Source organism: Haliotis cracherodii, unplaced genomic scaffold (assembly GCF_022045235.1).
Source record: "Haliotis cracherodii isolate W230 unplaced genomic scaffold, xgHalCrac1.p SCAF_10, whole genome shotgun sequence".
Taxonomy (NCBI): domain Eukaryota; kingdom Metazoa; phylum Mollusca; class Gastropoda; order Lepetellida; family Haliotidae; genus Haliotis; species Haliotis cracherodii.
This window is the reverse complement of record NW_027266265.1, coordinates 51196806-51217241: the sequence shown is the minus strand read 5'-3', so window position 1 is coordinate 51217241 and position 20436 is coordinate 51196806. Positions and strand designations below refer to the sequence as shown.

The following is a 20436-nucleotide window of genomic DNA, read 5'->3' as shown; positions in this document are numbered from 1 at the left end:
TTTACTGTATATATGGCGCTACAATTGCGTCCCCTTTTTGTGCCAGGTTCCGGTGTAAGCTAGGACTTAACCCAGTGTGGCAGCTTCTCGTGGGCTTCAAGTGGTAAGCATCTATGCAGGCATCACTTTGAGCTTTCCGCCCACGTCAAATGGCGTGATACTGAAACATCTTTATATCTTACTCTCTCACTCGCCCTGTAACCCGTGCAGGTGACATGACCTATCTGTGGAAGATAACACCCAACCCTCACGCACCTCACATCAACGACACGCATAGAGGAGTTCATCACGTCACCACCCGACAGCTAGAACGCTCCTTGTTTCAGCTGTTTGAAGGTATGGCGATATTTCCATTTATGCATAGTTTGTTCTTATACTTTATATTATATACTTATGTAAGTATACTTATGTAACTAGACCCGTGAAGATCCGGGGTAGAATAGATCTTCAGTAACCCATGCTTGACGAAAAGGCGACTGTGCTTGTCCTAAAAGGCGACTAACAGGATTGAGTGGTCAGGCTCGCTGACTCAGTTGATACATGTCATCGATCCCAATTGCGTGGATCGATGCTTTTGATATTTTCTAATCACTGGATTGTCTGGTCCAGACTCGATTATTTACAGACCGCCGTCATATAACTGGAACATTGCTGATTGGGGCATTTAACGACAAGCCAACTTACGTAAATAAACTCGTATTGGAATATATGTTATTCAAGGCATGCCGAAAAGAGTGAACGACTGATCTGAATTCCATAAGCCGACCGACGTTGATAACGTGCATTGACTAAATGAAGGTCAAGCTGTGTAGAGATATGGGCCTGTCTATACTACTCAAAACAAAAGGGAAGAGAATTTATTCTTTATTATTTGGAAACACAACGTTTCGTAGTAAGTGCTTACTCCTTCAGATGAATGCTATGTGGCAGAGAGTATATATATGTACATGTAAGAACAACTAACAAGGGAAGCCAACAGATAATTAGCGCTGATAGGTGATTAGCAACAGACAATGGAAGCCAACACTTTACTGTAATTAGCGCTCATGGTAATGGACAACTGGAAGCCAGCCCTTAAATTATAGTGATTGGCAATGGTTATGGGCCGGAAGAGCGAAACCTATAGCCATAATCAACTCTAAAATATCTTCGCTTTCGTGAAGCTACAGTAAGACTGGTCACGCTACAGTAAACACAGAATATTGCTGTACCGGGACTCTCAAATTACAAGAAAAACACAGAAATGCGTATACCGTATTTACAGTTGTAATTTATTAGATGCTGAAGTATAGTATAGTTGCACAAAAGTACTTTACATTTAACAAATTTAATAACACTAATACTTTAATATTTCATAGATGTACATTATAATTTCTACAAAAACAACAATAACTTACATCTTAAAATATGGTAAATACATTTACACATTCTATAATAAATTTGTCATTCACTCCAAGTGGATCAGGTCACCAACGTGATCTGTGTACTCGTTGTTGACGAGATTGTCCTTCAGAGCCTGAAGACGGTTGTCAATCAGCCGGTATCTTCTCTTTCTGGGTGGTGCTGACCAGTGGGATCCAATTCATTGAATGGGGACTTCTACGTTGGATTGTTCTCTTTTAAATAGCGTAACAACTTCATAAATGTTCGGATGGTTCTTACTGGCAAGTTTACCGCCTCCGTGGTCTAGGAGTAGAGCGTCCGCCCGGAGAGCGGAAGGTCCGGGGTTCGATCCCCGGCCGCGTCATACCAAAAGACGTTAAAAGATGGTACTTGTTGTTACCCTGTCTGGCGCTCGGCATTTAAGGGGCTAAAACAAGGACTGGTCGGCTCGGAGTCAGTATACTGTGTCTGAGTGGGGTATTCATGTTAAACTGCGGCATGGTATCTCAGTGAGCTAGCACTATAAATCGGCATCAGCCCGGACTAGTACAAGCAGCCACACAAACACACACCCGTACATGCACGTCGCTATATAAGTGCAATAATCTTGGACGCGACGTTAAACCCCATTTCACCTCACCTGGCAAGTTTGTTGAGTTTGTGATTCCACCCCTCGACGTTATTGTTAGTGCGATGCCCTTGGTTACCAAAATGGTTCCAGGTCTCAGGTCCGAATTGGCATCCTTCCACCCACGTTGTCGCGACGTAGTCCATGAAGGCTGCGACCTTGGGACCCGCGGGACTGTCAGCGATGGCTTGGAGCCAGACGTCGCACTTCATCATCGTTCTTGTAGTCCGTAGCCAGACCTTCCTTCTGTACTCGACGCCAAATGCACTGGGTGAAGTGAAAATAACAGCCCCTGATCAAAGTGTTGGGAAAGGCACTCCGTACGGCATTGTGGGCAGCCATTTCAAAGTCTAACTGGAAAGTTCTTGGATTGAAGTAACAATTCTGCTGTTGAGCCATTAGACGTAAATGTTCAAATGTCCTGGTGTACGTATTTTCGGACTTGTTCGGGAGCAGACAGTACGCAAGCGGGAACATGTGGCCTTGGAATTCAGCATGCAGTGTGTAGATCTGCTCAAACAGTCGTGGAGCCGAGGAGAAGGTGCCGTCACCAAACACTTCATCTGCCTCACACAGGTGTTCAATATTCTTGCTTGTGGTGAAGATGAGAATGTCGTTGTCGATGCGACGAAGGAAGTGTTCTCCTGCTTCGGTCAATGTCCACTGTCCTTCAAGATGAATCTCAGGTCGGGTGGCAGGAAGTTTAGGAAGAGTCTTGTGGCGTTGTCGGTACGGAATGGTCTTCAGGGATGCAAAGGAAGGAATTTCTTTAAGCAGGTCGTCTGGAACTACGTCGTGGTGGCGGCGAAGTCTGGAAATCTCATCTCCGTATATGGTTGGATTCGGCAATGGGCAATGGGCAATGGGCAAACGGGAGGCCGGGGTTAATTAGCACTGATAGGTAAAAGAAAGGACACAAGTGCAAAAGGAGGCCAGCTAGATAATTAACAACGACAAAGATCAAAGCTATAAGTCCCAAGCACTCGGCAGATAGAAGCCCTGGACACCAGCCAGCCATGAACCGTGACCAGGGCACCTATGTGCCTACTGTTTATGTGTATCACTTCTAAATGTAACAGGGGCGGTGGGGTAGCCAGGTGGTTAAAGCGTTAGCTCGTCACGCCGAATACCCGGGTTCCATTCCCGGCATGGGTACAATGTGTGAAGCCCATTTCTGGTGTCCCCCGCCGTGATATTGCTGGAATATTGCTAAACCATACTCACTTACTCTAAATGTATCTTTGGGATAACACTTTCTTAGCAAAGCACAGATTCTCGTACGGGTCCCATCCGGGATTCGAACCCACACTGCCAGAGTGAGGCACCTTATCGCCAGCACAAAAAGTCAGCGATCTAACCCACTCAGCAACCGAGGCTTCCACAAAAATGAAAGTCCGACAACTGGTAGTCTAGATCGCGTACTTTGTGTATCCCTCTGACAAGTGTAAATTGGCACAGCTCCCATGGCCGAAAGCTATGAATACACAATGCCATTTAGAAAGTGGTCAAATGTTATGTTTGGGATAACGCTTTGTTAGTAAATCTAGACTACCATTTGTTGGACTTTCATTTTTTGTGGAAGCCTCGGTGGCTGAGTGGGTTAGATCGCTGACTTTGTGTACTGGGGATTAGGTGCCTCACTCTGGAAATTCTGGAATCCCAACGCAGTTTTGCAGTAGGAATAACCATTAAATATCTAAACGGACCGTTTTCTCACGTTCAAGAGATTGTTAATTTATGTTGATCCTGATCAGATTGTTTTGTTTGTTTGTTTGTTGTTTAACGCCGCACTCAGCAATATTCCACCTATATGACGGTGGTCTGTAAATAATCGAGTCTGGACCAGACAACCAAGTTATTGACGTCACGAGTATCGATCCACGCAATTGGGATTCAATAACATGCATCAACCAAGTCAGCGAGCCTGACCACCCAGTCCCGTTAGTCGCCTCTTACGACAAGCATAGTCGCCTTTTACGACAAGCATGGGTTGCTGAATACCTATTCTACCCCGGATCTTCACGGGTAGTCCTGATCAGAAATATGGTCAAATCGGCAGTACGCTTGACTCGAACTATGGATACGGATGCGTTCGGGCTATCGAGGTTTGACTGTACAATAATATCCAATTATTGCAAGGTATTTCAATCAGACTGTTACATTAACAGTTGCCAAGAGAACATTTCAACCCCGTTGAATAAATCGGTGTGTTTTGGCCTCATACCCGTGTATAAGGCATCAACGAGAAACTTTGAGATAGCGGGGATTTCGTCATAAAGGCATGTTTATCTGAACGTGTATACATATTTATTAATATGCCTCAAAGTGAGTCTGGCCAATCAGAGAGCAGAACTACTAACCTATTTGAGCCCGTATACCGTCAGTGAAAATCTAAGATGGTTGTTACTGACCTAATATGAGACCGTACACCGTATATTAACGCCTCGCCCAATATTTTTCTGCTAACATAATATGACACAGTTCACGGCAACTAAAGACACCATATCTAATAAAATGAAGCCGATAAAATCTTGGCTTAGCTTCGAGCTAGAAAGAAGGGATTTCGTGATAAGGGTATTTAAATGAACGTGTATACTTTTATGAATCCGAGTAACCTTGATTATATTTCGTGATGAAGGATATTTAGCAAGGACAGTATTTGTGATTGAGATTCTTTTTCAGCTTGATACACCACAAACTGTCATCGGCGGCGTCCCTTGAACTATGGACAATCCGGGATTTGGGAAGTCGAGCGAGTTCCTCAATGAAGATGGAGTAGTCAGTGTTGATGAACACGTCTCTGGACCAGGTACATATTCGTAGCCTCAGTTATAGAAATGTCAAAATTATTGTCACGCAATTGTGATACGATGACATGCATCAACCAAGTCAGCGAGCCTGACCACCCGATCCCGTTAGTCGCCTCTTACGACAAGCATAGTCGCCATTTACGGCAAGCATGGGTTGCTGGAGGAAGATTCTACCGCTGATCTTCACGGGTCCCCTTTAATGAAGTTAGTTTTGGCTATGTATGGCAAAGTCAGAGGTAGACTACCCTGAACATTTCATGAACATAAATCACTCAAAAAGACTAAAGAGTCTGTATATACAGAAATGGAACTCGGTACTATTATTATCACCAAAATGTATTTAATATTTCATTTAAAAATGAAGAACATCATTTGAAACCTCTTTTGCAATTTTTTTTTATCATTTTCTCGAATAAGATGCTCATAGACCCGTGCTCGTGATGCAACTGAAACAACGTTTTAGTGTGGAATCCTAGAAGGGACATTGTCGTCTTGTCGCCCTTACAAAACAAGCAAAAAGTGTCAAAAATAAGTGCATCTTCCCGAGGCAAGGAGTTAACTGACTTTGAAAGTCCAGTTTCCACCCTTGCCAAACTAGGCTTGAATCCCTGGGCTCGATCGTAGCGCCACCAATGGTTATTACGAGTTATGTCCCTTTTAAGCCTCTCCTACGGACCAATCAGATTCCACCTCTCGTATCACTTGCATTGTCAAACTAAAACGGCGGCGCCCAGTCAAGACGATCTGATCGATAATCAAGATCTATATTGTGATAAAACGGGTCTTACATCGCGAAGTGCATAAAATCAAGTGAGCACCTTGATTAGAAACATGAAAAGACTTATCTGTTGACAACGAGTTGGCTGTGCACATGCTTTGCAAATCCAGCAATCGACCGAAATCTGCACGACAGTATACACACCTGATTTCGATTTCGATGCGCGATTTTGATTGGACTATGCATAGACTCGTTAGTCCAGCCAAAATGTAACTCATCAATTCCTGCCTTGTTCGGCAAGGGTGGAAACTGGACTTTCATAGTCAGTTAACTCCCTTGCCTCGGGAAGATGACCAAAGTGCGACAACGCGACATTTTGGCCTTTTGTCGCCTTGTCTTGCTTTAAATATATTTTTTTTTATTTCAGCAAAGAGCGACAATGCGACAACGCGACAACGCGACATTTTGGTCATTTGTCGCCCTGTCGTGCTTTAAATATTTATTTTTTAATTTCAGCAAAGAGCGACAATGCGACAACGCGACATTTTCCAAGGTCATTATATGTCGCCTGTCGCGCTTTGGTTAAGTTTGACATTTTGTTTTTCAAGGGCGACAACGCGACAGTGTTCCTTACAAGATTCCATAGTTCAGAGCCCGACCTGCCTGGACGATACAAAGCGGCATGAAGTCCCATCTCACTCAGTGGATAGAGCGTCTGTCCAGAGAGCGGAAAGTCGGGTGTTCGATCCCACGGGCACGCCATACCAAGAGACGTTAAAAGATAGTACTTGGTGTTGCCTGGCGCTCGGCATTAAGGGAGTAAAACAAGGACTGGTCGGTCAGTATACTGTGTCTGAGTGGGGTATTCATGTTAAACTGCGGCATGGTATCTCAGTGGGCTAGCACTATAAATCGGCATCAGTTCGTACTGGTACAAGCAGCCACACACACGCCTGAATGCGCGTCGCGATATTTGTGGCGCGCGCGTGTGCGTGTGTATGTGTGTGTGTTCACTGATACTAGTCAAGACTAATGCAGATTTTATAGTACTAGCCCCCTGAGATACAGTATATTAATTCCAAGCAGATCAGTCCTTGTTTTAGCCCCTGAAAGCCGTGTGCCAGGCATGGTTACACCAAGAACCATCTTTTAACGTCTTGTGGCATGACGCGGCTGGGCAGACACTCTATATCCAGTAGTCTTGAGTAGGATGGTGAAGCGACCGCACACAACACATACAGCATATGTCACATGTGCTATATCAGTATTATCATAAATATCACCGGATAGTTAAATTCTCGATAAAAATGAACAGTCATACACCAGCTGATGCGGGACACGTAGCTACCTACTGACAGGTATTGACAATATTGACACACGTATTATGAATACATGACAAAGTAGGCATTCTGACTATCCACCTGACCACGGTGGCGGCTTTGCCGTTCATAGCAGCATTCTGAGTCTGACATTAAAAATAGATACCTTGGCGCTGTTAGAATAAATCCTATAAAATAAAATAGTTATTACACACGATGTGATTGTTTCGAAACGCGTGTCAGTGCTTGCGTTTGAATCGATGAGTTGACGTGACGTCACAACAAGGGCAGAAAATTGAAAACTATGCATGCGCTAAGAACTGATGTAAACATAAACAACCTTGGTTAATAGTTACAAAGAAATATGTAACAATTAAGGAAATATCATTAAACACATTTTAGTAATTATATTACTCCAATGATAAAGTTTGTATATTATTGACGGGGATGTTAAACTATTTCAAATAATTATGAGAGTACGACATTATGCAATTCGGGGTGTGATGGATAATAGAAATCCTACGTGGTTTAACACCCTGCTAATGATTTATCATGAAGAAAATTGAGACTCATGACCGTATGTCAACATTGTTTATCTAAACTATCAACCGTGTACAATAGCGTGCAATGTGTATCAACATTATCGGATTACACTCCTTGTGAGCGGATCACATGACCGTGATCACATGACTTCAGTGTAAAAGACAAGATGGCGGATGAGGAGGAACGGACCCCTCTACTGAAGGAAAACACGGGAGGTCACGAACAGGAACTCCCACCGCCTTACTCTGATGACCCCAGCAATTTTGGTAATCATGTTAACCCTCACTAGTCCTGCTTCGTGATTTGCTATGAGGTGTCTTGTCATAAAATTGTGTCGTAATATCTTGATTAGTTGTCAGGTTCGTTTCCAGGTAATTCTGTAGAATCTTTCTTGGGGTATAGATACATCCGAAACATCACGCCCTTAGAAAATGTTTCTGGAAAAACAGGAATAGGTCTGTTATTGGCGGAACACATCATCTATAGTCATTAAAAAATTCAAACTCGGAATGATTCGTCAGGGAAGTGTTATTTACAAATTACAGTTGAGTTCGTTTATCTGATTTCATTGACCATCAGATCAATGTTATGTCTGTATGAATGCTATGCTTTACAGAATCGACACAGATCTATAATGTATGTCGAGCTTTTAAAGGTTGAATGACAATCACATTTTGTTTCATAAACATTGCTGCCATCTAGTATATATATACTGGGCTTGGATTTTATAAGGGGCCTACACAAACCTGATCAATGTAGGGTTGTAGGATATATTGTGTGATGTATGTCGTGATAGACACTCCTATAGCAAGTAACTATCCCTATAATGTGAGATTATACAGATTTGAAAAATGTACTGGTACTGAGGAAGTCGTGATCAAAATATAGGATTTCTAATTTATTGAGGTGTATGTCGGATGTAGTTCGATTTCCAGTTTTGTGAACTCTTTGGGTCAACATGACATATGGCAATGCACTAGTTCCTCAAAGAAATATTGCTTGGTATTGTATTATTTATTTCCTTTGATTGTTTGTGTTAAAGCAATTGGATACAGGTCACATATTTTGCTTTCAAGTAAATATGATAAAACTATAAAAACAAAGGAATACCTCTCCCACCAACTGATGAAATGGAAAACTATATTTCTGACATCATGGATATGTGTCTAAACAAATCTTAGTTGCATTATAACTACACACTTCCTACTTTTTTTACGTACAATTAATATCGGATTCTGATTGGCTTAGACCCATTCTTTTGTTTTCAATTTACCCAAACTAACTTGTAAGGTACATCCCTACTACATTTCTTATGTTCCCTGCTCGAATAGCCGAACTGATGGCATTACATTTGCAACATACCAACCATAATTCTATCTCAATTTAATCATCTGATCGCCAGATATTTTCGATTTTTTCCAAATGAAATAGATCTAGGGGGAATAACTCTAGTTTGTTTTCTGTAGTCTGCTATTTTGCGTTAGTGTGGTATTCTTGCAGATGCAGACCAATGCATGCATGCATGAGACATGCAATATAATTAGGTGTGCAATAAGGTAAATTTGTTGTCCACTTGTCCCTCGGGTGAAATGGGTTGATTTACCTTCTGTTTGTTCCACTTCAGGCTTGTTTCCCATATGACAGTATCATAAGACTAATGTGATCGGCGGTGAGGCTCACTGTCTTGGTTGATGCATGTCATCGTATCCCAATTGTGTAGATCGATTCTCATGATGTCAATCACTGGATTGTCTAGTCCCGACTCAATTATTTGCAGCCTGACATCATAGCTGAAGTATTGATGAATGCGGCATTAAATAACAACAATCCAAACAAACCATGTGTAATTGTACCCTAATGATGTGGATTGTTGCTCTAAATATCAATCACTGGATTGTCTGGTCCAGACTTGATTAGTTACACTACAGGCTGACACCCTATAAGTCGAATATTGCCGTGTGCTGATGTCAAACAACAAATAGAGAATCAGGCAAAGGAGGCTATTTTTGATTAATTATTATTTCAAGTTTTATTAGTTTAATTCATTGTTTCACAATAGTGTTAACTACTCATTGTTATGACTGATTAAATGCGTGTCGAACAATGAAAAGCTTTTCACTTCAGCACGTTCAGGGTGAATATGATTGGAGTGAAACACGTAACATTTATAATATTATTTCATTAACAGCGATACACTTTAATCAAAAGTGGAGAAATGATGTTGCCTCGAGCTGAAAAGGACTTTATTATCAATATCTCAAAACGTATCCATTATCATGTGATTATTTGATGCATATCTATCTTTTCCAAAGCGGTTCTATATTCCATTACTAAGATTTATTACATCTAATCATAATCTACTGATAGAAACTGGCCACTGGGAGAACCTACCACGATGTGAGAGAACTTGCAATCTTTGTAAATCTTTTTCTATTGCTGATGAATTTCATTACATATTTTACTGTAAAACTCTCTGTGAAGCAAGAAAAATGTACTCACCATCTCTCATAACAAAATATCCAGGTATACCAAACTTTGTTAAATTATTTACAACCAAAGGCGTTAAAGAAATTATTAATCAGTCAAAATACCTCTCGAAGGTATTATCTCTTACAAGAACAGTAGAATTTTAACTCCAGCCAACTTGTATAATATCTTGTATTTATTTATTCTGTATTTCATCATTGTGTATTTTCATTTGTCTTTGTATACTGTATATGCTCTTGTACCACCAAACATGGTTTTTGAGAATAAATGAACTTGAACTTGAATAAGATAGTTGTTAAGAAATGAGTATTAGCCAAATTGTTAACGTTAAAACATAACTCTTGAATATTTTAAAACATTCTCTGTTTCAATAATAATCATTTCTGATTGACCTTTATGATGAATATCATGTATTTTTAGTTCAAGCTGCAACATCTGCAGAGGTGACAGTCCCTCCCATCCAGCCGGATGAGTTGCCTCCCCCTTACACCCCCACCCCACAGGGGGGGCTGCCGATGGTCAACTGCAAGGTGTGTCAGGCCATGATCAACATTGAGGGGAAGAGTCACCTACATGTCGTCAAGTGTGGAGTGTGTCAGGAGGCCACGGTTAGTTGAGTCTGTCGGATCGAAAAAAGATGTGAAAAGATCGTTCTTGTTGTTACCCTGACTAGCGCTTGGCATTACCTGCTAACCATCATATTAATTCATAAATATGAAACAACAGTTTCGATTATCCGACGAAAAAGATTCCATTGGGCAAAGACCACCTCCTTGGTCTAGTGGAAGAGAGCGGAAGGTCCTTGGGCGCGTCATACCAAAAGACTTTAAATAGATGGTACTTGTTGTTACCCTGCCTGGCGCTTGGCCTTAAAGGGCTCGCTGCCTTATTTGATGTATGTCGTCGTATCCCAATTGTGTAGATTGATGCTCATGATGTCAATAAATGGATTGCCTGGTCCACGCTCAATTATTTACAGACCACTGCCATTTGGTTGGAATATTGCTGAGTGCAGTGTTAAAAAACAAAGAAATGTACGAGTCAGTAAACTCCAACACAATGATGGGATTTTACGGGGTGTTTTATCTTTCTAGCCCATCAAGGCAGCCCCACCTGGGAAGAAGTATGTGCGATGTCCGTGTAATTGTCTGCTTGTCTGCCGCAGCGCTGCACAAAGGATTGCCTGCCCAAGGCAAAACTGGTAGGGAGGGCAGTAGAGTAGGCGGCCAGCTAAATGTTGTCACGCTGAACACTTGTGTTCAACTCCCACCATGAATACAATATGTGAAGCCCATGTGTTATGTTCCTGGGTCGGTGGAGTAGCCTCATGGTTAAAGCGTTTGCTCATCACACTGAGGACTTGTGTTCAGTTCCCACGATGAGTACAATATATAAAGCCCCTGTGTTATGTTCCCTACCATGTGACTTGAGAATTTGATGAAAATGGTTTGATATCACACTCAAGCTCACACTTTTTGAATTGATCGGAGAATGGACTCTATCACGATCAGTTTGAACTTTATAGTGACAAGTTTGGTTGTAAGATGTTCCCACAAGTCACAAATTATTCAAATTGTTTTGGTTTTGTGATAATTGACACAATATAATATAACTAAGAGATTTCTAGGGTGCTAAATACCAATATCCATCATGTTCATTTTACACATGTTATTCTGACACATGTTACCATGACACATGTCACTATGGCATATGTTTCTATGACACATGTTACTCTGACATATGTTTCTATGACAAATGTTACTATGACACATGTTACTATTACACATGTCACTATGACACATGTTACTATGACACATGTTACTATGATACATGTTACTATGACACATGTTACTATGACACATGTCACTATGACACATGTTTCTATGACACATGTTACTATGACACATGTTACTATGACACATGTTACCATTACACATGTTACTCCGACATATGTTACAATGACACATGTTACTCTGACATATGTTACTATTACACATGTTACTCTGACATATGTTACTATTACACATGTTACTGTGACATATGTTACTATTACACACGTTACTATGACATATGTTACTATTACACATGTTACTATTACACATGTTACTATTACACATGTTACTCTGACATATGTTACCATTACACATGTTACTCTGACATATGTTACTATTACACATGTTACTATTACACATGTTGCTATGACACATGTTACCATTACACATGTTACTATGACACATGTTACCATTACACATGTTACTATGACACATGTTACTATGACACATGTTACTCTGACACATGTTACTATGACACATGTTACTATGACACATGTTACTATGACACATGTTACTGTGACACATGTTACTATGACACATGTTACCATTACACATGTTACTCTGACATATGTTACAATGACACATGTTACTCTGACATATGTTTCTATTACATATGTTACTATGACACATGTTACTCTGACACATGTTACCATTACACATGTTACTGTGACATATGTTACTATCACACATGTTACTATTACACATGTTACTATGATCATATGTTACTATTACACATGTTACTGTGACATATGTTTGTTCACATGTTACTGTGACATATGTTAGTTCACATGTTTCTCTGACATATGTTACTGTTACACATGTTACTATTACACATGTTACTATGACACATGTTACTCTGACATATGTTACCATTACACATGTTACTGTGACATATGTTATTATCACACATGTTACTATTACACATGTTACTATTACACATGTTACTATGATCATATGTTACTATTACACATGTTACTGTGACATATGTTAGTTCACATGTTTCTCTGACATATGTTACTATTACACATGTTACTATTACACATGTTACTATTTCACATGTTACTATGACATATGTTACTATCACACATGTTACTATTACACATGTTACTATTACACATGTTACTATGACATATGTCACTATTACACATGTTACTGTGACATATGTTAATTCACATGTTTCTCTGAAATATGTTACTATTACACATGTTACTATTACATATGTTACTATACAAATTTTACTGTGACATATGTTACTATCACACATGTTACTATTACACATGTTACTATGACATATGTTACTATTACACATGTTACTGTGACATATGTTAGTTCACATGTTTCTCTGACATATGTTACTATTACACATGTTACTATTACACATGTTACTATTACACATGTTACTATGACATATGTCACTATTACACATGTTACTGTGACATATGTTAATTCACATGTTTCTCTGAAATATGTTACTATTACACATGTTACTATTACATATGTTACTATACAAATTTTACTGTGACATATGTTACCATTACACATGTTACTATTACACATGTTACTATTACACATGTTACTGTGACATATGTTAGTTCACATGTTTCTCTGACATATGTTACTATTACACATGTTACTGTGACATATGTTAGTTCACATGTTTCTCTGACATATGTTACTATTACACATGTTACTGTGACACATGTTAGTTCACATGTTTCTCTGACATATGTTACTATTACACATGTTACTGTGACATATGTTCTCTGACACATGTTACTATTTGTCAGTGTGTGACTACTTGCCTTTCAGTCGCCGTGTGATCAACCTGAGTGGCGGTCTAGCCAGTGTTACAGTCCGATCTCCTGGCTCTGGACGCATCTGCTGTGCCTACTGTAGCCAGATCTTCATAGTAAGTCAGGGTGATAGTAAGTCGGGTCATCATAAGTCAGGGTCGTAGTAAGTAAGGGTCATCGTAAGTCAGGGTGGTAGTAAGTCAGGGTCATCATAAGCCAGGGTCGTAGTAAGTAAGGGTTATCGTAAGTCAGGGTGATAGTAAGTCGGAGTCATCATAAGCCAGGGTCGTACTAAGTAAGGGTCATTGTAAGTCAGGGTCATAGTAAGTCAGGGTCATAGTAAGTCAGGGTCATAGTAAGGGTCATCATAAGTCATGGTCATAGTAAGTAAGGGTCATCGAAAGTCAGGGTCATAGCATGTATGGGTCATCATAAGTCAGGGTCATAGTAAGTAAGGGCCATCGTAAGTCAGGGCCATCGTTAGTCAGGGTCATAGTAAGTAAGGGTCATCATAAGTTGGGGTCATAGTAAGTAAGTCAGGTCATAGTAAGTCAGGGTTATAGTCAGTCAGGATCATCATCAGTCAGGATCACAGTCAGGGTCATAGTAAGTCAGGGTCATCGTAAGTCAGGGTCATCGTAAGTCAGGGTCATAGTAAATCAGGGCCAAAGTAATTCAGGGCCATAGTCAGGGTCATCGTATGTAAGGCGTGGACATCGTTGGTCCAGTGGTATCATATGGAGCACCAATTTGATGTGCAAATCATGCACACCCCTTCTGAATCTAGATTTCGCCCAACTATGATAGTTGACTCAGGTGTCAGAGAGTCTGTAATTCACTGTGCGGAGTTCCTATCCCCTGGGTGACAACATCTGTGGCCTGCAGGCCTGTCATCTGGCTGAGTCTGCTATTGATAACATCCTTACATGTCAACCATGACATTTAGCTGAAACAGTTGTGAATAGCGTGCAGAATGATATTCAATAGCTCACTAGTTAGGGATTAATGCTTCCCTAAAAACAATACTTTTTTCTCTGTAACATATACATATTTATTGAATTTAATACTTATGGAACAAAATCCATCAATTTGACAAATCAGACTTTTTTTTCAAATGACATCACCATTGTTTATTTATAAGAGTTGAATAGGTCTTCAGCAACCCATGCTTACCATAAAAAGCGACTATGCTTGTCGTAAGAGGCGACTAACAGGATTGGGTGGTCAGGCTCACTGACTTGGTTGATGCACGTCATCGTATCCCAAATGTGTGGGTCGATGCTCATGCATTGTCTGGTCCAGACTTGATTATTTACTGACCGCCATCATAGAGCTGGAATATTGCTGAGTGTGGCGTTAAACAACAATAACAACAACAATATTAGAATTGCATCAATGATGTTTGACTTTCATGGAGGTATAAATATGTGTCACAGATTTACACAAAACCTGCACTCTAGTTTCAGCATTTGTACCTCCATATACACAAAATTATGTCGAAGACACGTAAATAAAGAAGTTATCGGTAACACACACAAAAACTGAAGACAAGGATTTGAAATCAGTAATATTGTTTAGCGCAACAAATTCAACACATGGCCACCCACTCTTTTAGCAAAGAGGAAACTAGTCTTATTGGGCAGTACCTAATTTGGTTTTGGTTAATGGAAGCTTAAAACTCAAAAATAATTGTCAAATAATATAATGGTTAGCCATTTAAATGACATGGAATCACTTGAAATTTACTATTCAGCAATACTTGAGGATGCAGAATTTGTAACTTTTAAACAGAAATAAGGTTCAGTATCGTTCCTTCAGATACTCTGCTGCCCCACACAGCCATACCAAATGTTTCAAGGGAGATAATCCATTTTCCTAATCTCAGTTCCAGGTGAATTCCCGACTGTTGGCTCGATGTCCTCACTGCCGTAAAGTGTAAGTATGCTGTGAATGACCTAGAACTGTACACATTAATCATGCTGTATGTGTAAGCCCTAATGTATACCACATCTTCCCGAGGCAAGGGAGTTAACTGACTATAACCATGATAAAAGTCCAGTTCTCACCCTTGCCGAACTAGGCTGGTATTATAGAGTTATGTTTTGGCTGAACTAATGAATCCATGCAAAAATTGCAGAACGAAATTGACATCCGGTCCATAAACAACATGGTTCACAACGTACAGATTTCGGTCGACTGCAGGATTTGCAAAGCGTGTGTTCTATTAACTGGGCATCGACAGATATTTTGCAAATCCTCTCATGTTTTAAATCAAGGTGCTCCCATGATTAGATGCACTTTGGGAAGTAAGGCCCATTTCATTACAGATCTTGATCATCGATCAGATCGTCTTGACTGGGCGCCGCAATTTTGTTTGAAGCAAATGCAAGTGATATTGGAGGTCGAATCTAATTGGTCTATATGTGGTGCATAGAAGAGACATAACTCGTAATAGCCACTGATGGCGTACGATTGAGCCCAAATATTCCAGCCTTGTTCATCAAGTGTGGAAACTGGATTTTTATTGTCGGTTAACTCCTTTGCCTTGGGAAGATGTGTTTACCATCATATTCTTGAACAGTGTAGAATTTAAACAGTGGTTGGAGTTGTCAAGTGTTCTAAGTTATACAGGGAGTACAGGTGGCCCAGTCGTCTAAGGCGCCGCAATATGCTGTGCAGAGTTGCATCCCTTGGGCACACCAGAAACCTATGATCATGGATTCAAACCCCAGTTCGCCCCGATTATATCTCTTGGTTTGTCAAACCATACCTGTGCTTGTGGGTTTCAGAAAAGGTAAACGTCTGAAACCCGCAGTACTTTGGCTACCCACGTCAAGCTGACATGCCCTGATATAACTGGAATACTGTTCACATTGGTGTTAAACCCTACTCACTCGCTCACTCTGTGTTAAACATACTTGGTTATATTCCGAAAGGATTTGATATTCTAGTGATGCAATTCGTATAACAAAATTCAACACATGAAATAAGCATTTGTAGATGAAATGACTTTTGTGTGATCTTTTAAACATTTTTTGCCCTCTAAGGAAATGTGTCTGGTCTTTTTGTATCAATGACATTTGAAGAGAGAAAATAACTAAGAGTAGCATCAAAATTTCCGCAGTAGTTGTTGTCGAAGTCATTCTGGATGCAAATCTCAGACACCCCTGTCCATGTCATTGTTTTTCATGGTAAGGATATGTTTCACCATTTGTTAAAATGTGCAGTTTCCAGATAATTACATGTGTAGTCATAAAATCTCAGTTGTGAGACTAGGGTTGTCATATAGGTTTGAGGATATGCTGAAACAATTCCTGTGATATCTATCGCACACATTCATGGTTTCAGTGAAGACTAAAATACCGCAGAAATAGAGTCGGAGGATACAATAATGTGAATATGAATATAATGTACAGTCGTCATCGAGTTTACTGAATGACTGTTGCAGGTCGGAGGTCGGCAGTGGGTATGTCCGGACACGGGCATTGATTTGCCTCATCATCGGCATCCTGTTGCTGGGCGGAGGGATTGGGGTCACGGTAAGGTCACACCAGTTTCTAAGGCTGCTTGAGGAGGACCTATTAATTTTTGTATCATCAACTACATGTTTTTTCTCAAGCTTAATGAAACAGTTATGTTTTTGGAGCTCTTGAGTTTTTTAAGTGACCAAAACACAAATCGTCTGCAGCATATCATAGATTCAATATAATATGCAAGAAGTAACATGTATTTAAATAAAAATAAAACATACAGAATAAAACATTCACTGACTTTGATATGATCACCCAGGCCAAGAAATATTTCCTCTCATTTTAGGCTAAAAATAATGATAGTCTTGGTTCTCATCATAAAGTCATAAAGTCTGCCACACGTTTCGTTTTTATTTCATTTAAAAAAAAATATATTCTTATTTTTTTTAACCAATGTGATCATAGCATGACATAGCATGCTATTACTTCCCACTACATGTGCACTAGTTTACTGCGCATCTCCTGTTATAGTCATGGCGGCAAAAGGAGTTTGTATGATTGTTAATGTAATGAGGCCCTTGCGCAGGTTGATGGTGCACAACTGTTTATTTGGTTACGTATTAGTTGGAACAAGCAAAAGTCATTGCCTGAGAACCAATTCTTTTATTTTTTTAAACCTTATTCTGGTCATATTTCCCCTTCCAGATTGGCACCTATGCAATAGCTAGTGACTATGGAGGGATCTACGTGGTGTGGACAGGTAGGTGGCATGCAGGTTATATAACCAGTGCTGGCTCGCGATACAGATCATAGAGATCCATAATCGTTAACTAAATATTGATAAATATCAGTGGAAAACTTTGAGCAAATACGCAAACGGAATTCTGAAAGAATCAGCATATTTCACATCACTCGTGAGTGGTGGTCCATACATGCAGGGATTACTTTGTGGACATTTGAGATGTAACAAAAACCGTTACTTTCCATCTTCAGCAATTGACATATTGACTGTAACTAGTCTGTTTTGGTAAATCTAAACTTTATTTCATCACAAAAGTTCATGTCAGTTATTATCAATGTCCTAATTTTCATATCAAATATTGGTAACATTTCTTCCCAGCAACGATAAATCCGTTTATCGACCTTTTTTGCCAGCGCTTACCACAAGTACATTCATGTTATGAGTGTCACCTCTGCACCTGTAGTAAGTGCTGCCACATAGTGTTTGAGACATCAAGGCAGACAAGTGTCAGAATTCTTGTATTTCCTTAGCGAGAGGGTTTTCTGTAAAGAATTTTCATTCAAACTCATATATATAACAATTATCATTTTATTCATGAGAAGATAAACATGTTTTATTGAATATTCAAAACCCAGAAGTTTTATTTAGAACTTGCCTATAGGATTTTGACACACACTCTTATTGGTTTTACAGTCAAGTATTAAAATCTATGTTTTAACAGAAAAGTGGACACAAGTATGTTCTGTTTGTTGCAGGCGCATTTATTTCTGGCATCTTGCTGGTGATCCGAGCCTTGTACTACTTCTCCATCCGTAGCAGCACCGTGGTGGGAAGCGCTTAATCACAGGTCAAGGTCACAGTGGATAGGTCAAGGTCACCTCAGGTCACAATGGGCGGAGCAGGTCACGTGATCATTCACAAGTGTGCAGCCAGAACTCCTCCCGATCAAGATCAATCTGATGATTTTACAGTCCACTGATTGTTTTATTGGTGCAATGTCACAAAGTCAAGCTGCGACCATGGCAACTGGTTACAGGATAGAGTTTTAAAGATCGTTATACATGTTATACAAGAACACGCATACACAAATGTAAGGTTGTAAAGCTTATTTCAACATCAATTTGTGCGACAGAATAGTTTAATGTGACCTATGGGGTGTATGGTTTTGTAATGTTTCAGAATTTGTTGTTCAATAATTATATCATTCTGTTGTGATCTTTACAGTTCTAACAGTTGGTGAAGAACTTAATGATTGTTTGATAAAGATGTGTATATAAGACTTTTACACGTTATTCACATTATCTACATGTCAGATTTACTTGTGTGTTTTGAAACAATGCCGATTTGCCTCAATTCACAAGTCTGTTTTGTAGGAATGATTTATTGTTGACCTACTGTTGAGAGTTCTCTGTGTAGATTTGGACACACACTACCTAATCTGACCAACTTGGTGTCAAGTTAGTTTGCTGCTTATAATATCTAAAAGACCATAAAAGAGCTATTTATCCAAATAGTTGAGAGTTTGAATGACATTTTTTAGATCTGCTTCGAAATGTGAAGTTTCCTTCTACATTTGAAAGTAAATCAAAATATTCAAACTCGATTAAAGATACACAACTGATTTCAACCAAGTTTGAAGGCACCATGGTTATTGAGTTAGATCACACAGCAGAATGAGTGAAGAACAAACGAGGCTATCCCGCCATGGACACCTATCTACTTAATATCATTCATCAGTTATGGTTGTCGATGTGTCTGAAACATCTAGTTACTTCTCTAGTGTATTTTGTCCCTCAACAATCGATGTAAATACGTACCTGACATTTAGTATGTTGTACAGGCTAAGTATTTATAGACTTGTGCTCATTGCCTGACGTTTGGCAAACGCTTAATGTGGTCTGCTCTCAAATAAGCAGTTCCACAATAATACTCACAGAAGGATGAACGCTCACTTTTCTCAGTACCCAGGGTATATGAATGTCCTGATATCCCCGTCTTCACTGACTTTAAAAGTCAAGTTTCCACCCTTGATGAAGTAGGCTGGAACTTCCAGGCTCAATCATAGCGCTACATGTGGCCATTACGAGTTACGTCCCTCCTAATGACCAATCAGATTCCATCTCTGATATCACTTGCATTTGCTTCAAACAAAATGGCAGTTCCCAGTCAAGACAATCTGATAGATAATCAAATCCTTGTAATAAAACAGGTCTTGCCCCTCGAAGTGCATCAAATCACTTGAGCATCTTGATTAAAAACATGAAAAGATTTACAAAATATCTGTCGACACTCAGTTGGTGTTATACATGCTTTGCAAATCTTGCTGTCGACCGAAATCTGCACATTGAAATCCATGTTGTTTACAAACAATGTTTAGTTTGATGCATGATTTTGATTGGACTATGCTTAGATGAATTTCCAGCCAAAATGCAACTACGCAATTCCGGCCTAGTTCGGCAAGGGTGGAAACTGGACTTTTATGGTCAGTTACCTCCCTTGCCTCGGGAAGATGTGACAGTCCACCACAGTACAGACATGGTGGTGGAGATGGAGGTGCTCAGTGTTAAAGAGTATGTCACCTTATATCTAGTCATAAATAAGACCAAAACATTCAAAGAAAACCTGTCTATGACACTATGAATATATTGTTTTTTGCAGATTGATGATCAGGTACAACACACATGACATCTGTCTCTCCAGTATTTTGTGCA

The 20436-nt window shown here is 39.8% G+C and overlaps 1 protein-coding gene across 3 annotated transcripts; it reads left to right on the top strand.

Annotated features, from left to right (window-relative positions):
• Positions 1 to 255: 255 nt before the first annotated feature.
• LOC139452137 (type 1 phosphatidylinositol 4,5-bisphosphate 4-phosphatase-like) lies at positions 256 to 19129 on the top strand. Of its 3 annotated transcripts, XM_071233492.1 has the most exons (9): positions 256 to 336; positions 4694 to 4820; positions 10309 to 10496; positions 10983 to 11089; positions 13530 to 13629; positions 15399 to 15448; positions 16962 to 17052; positions 17689 to 17743; positions 18542 to 19129. In XM_071233492.1, exons 2-9 carry the CDS (start codon positions 4736 to 4738, stop codon positions 18634 to 18636), a joined length of 771 nt encoding a protein of 256 aa, XP_071089593.1. In that variant the 5' UTR covers positions 256 to 336; positions 4694 to 4735; the 3' UTR covers positions 18637 to 19129. The 3 variants fall into 3 exon arrangements, with proteins under 3 accessions (XP_071089593.1, XP_071089576.1, XP_071089585.1); XM_071233475.1 differs by lacking the exons at positions 256 to 336; positions 4694 to 4820 and adding an exon at positions 7564 to 7667; XM_071233484.1 differs by lacking the exons at positions 256 to 336; positions 4694 to 4820 and adding an exon at positions 7564 to 7667 and having other exon boundaries at positions 18481 to 19129.
• Positions 19130 to 20436: the final 1307 nt, after the last annotated feature.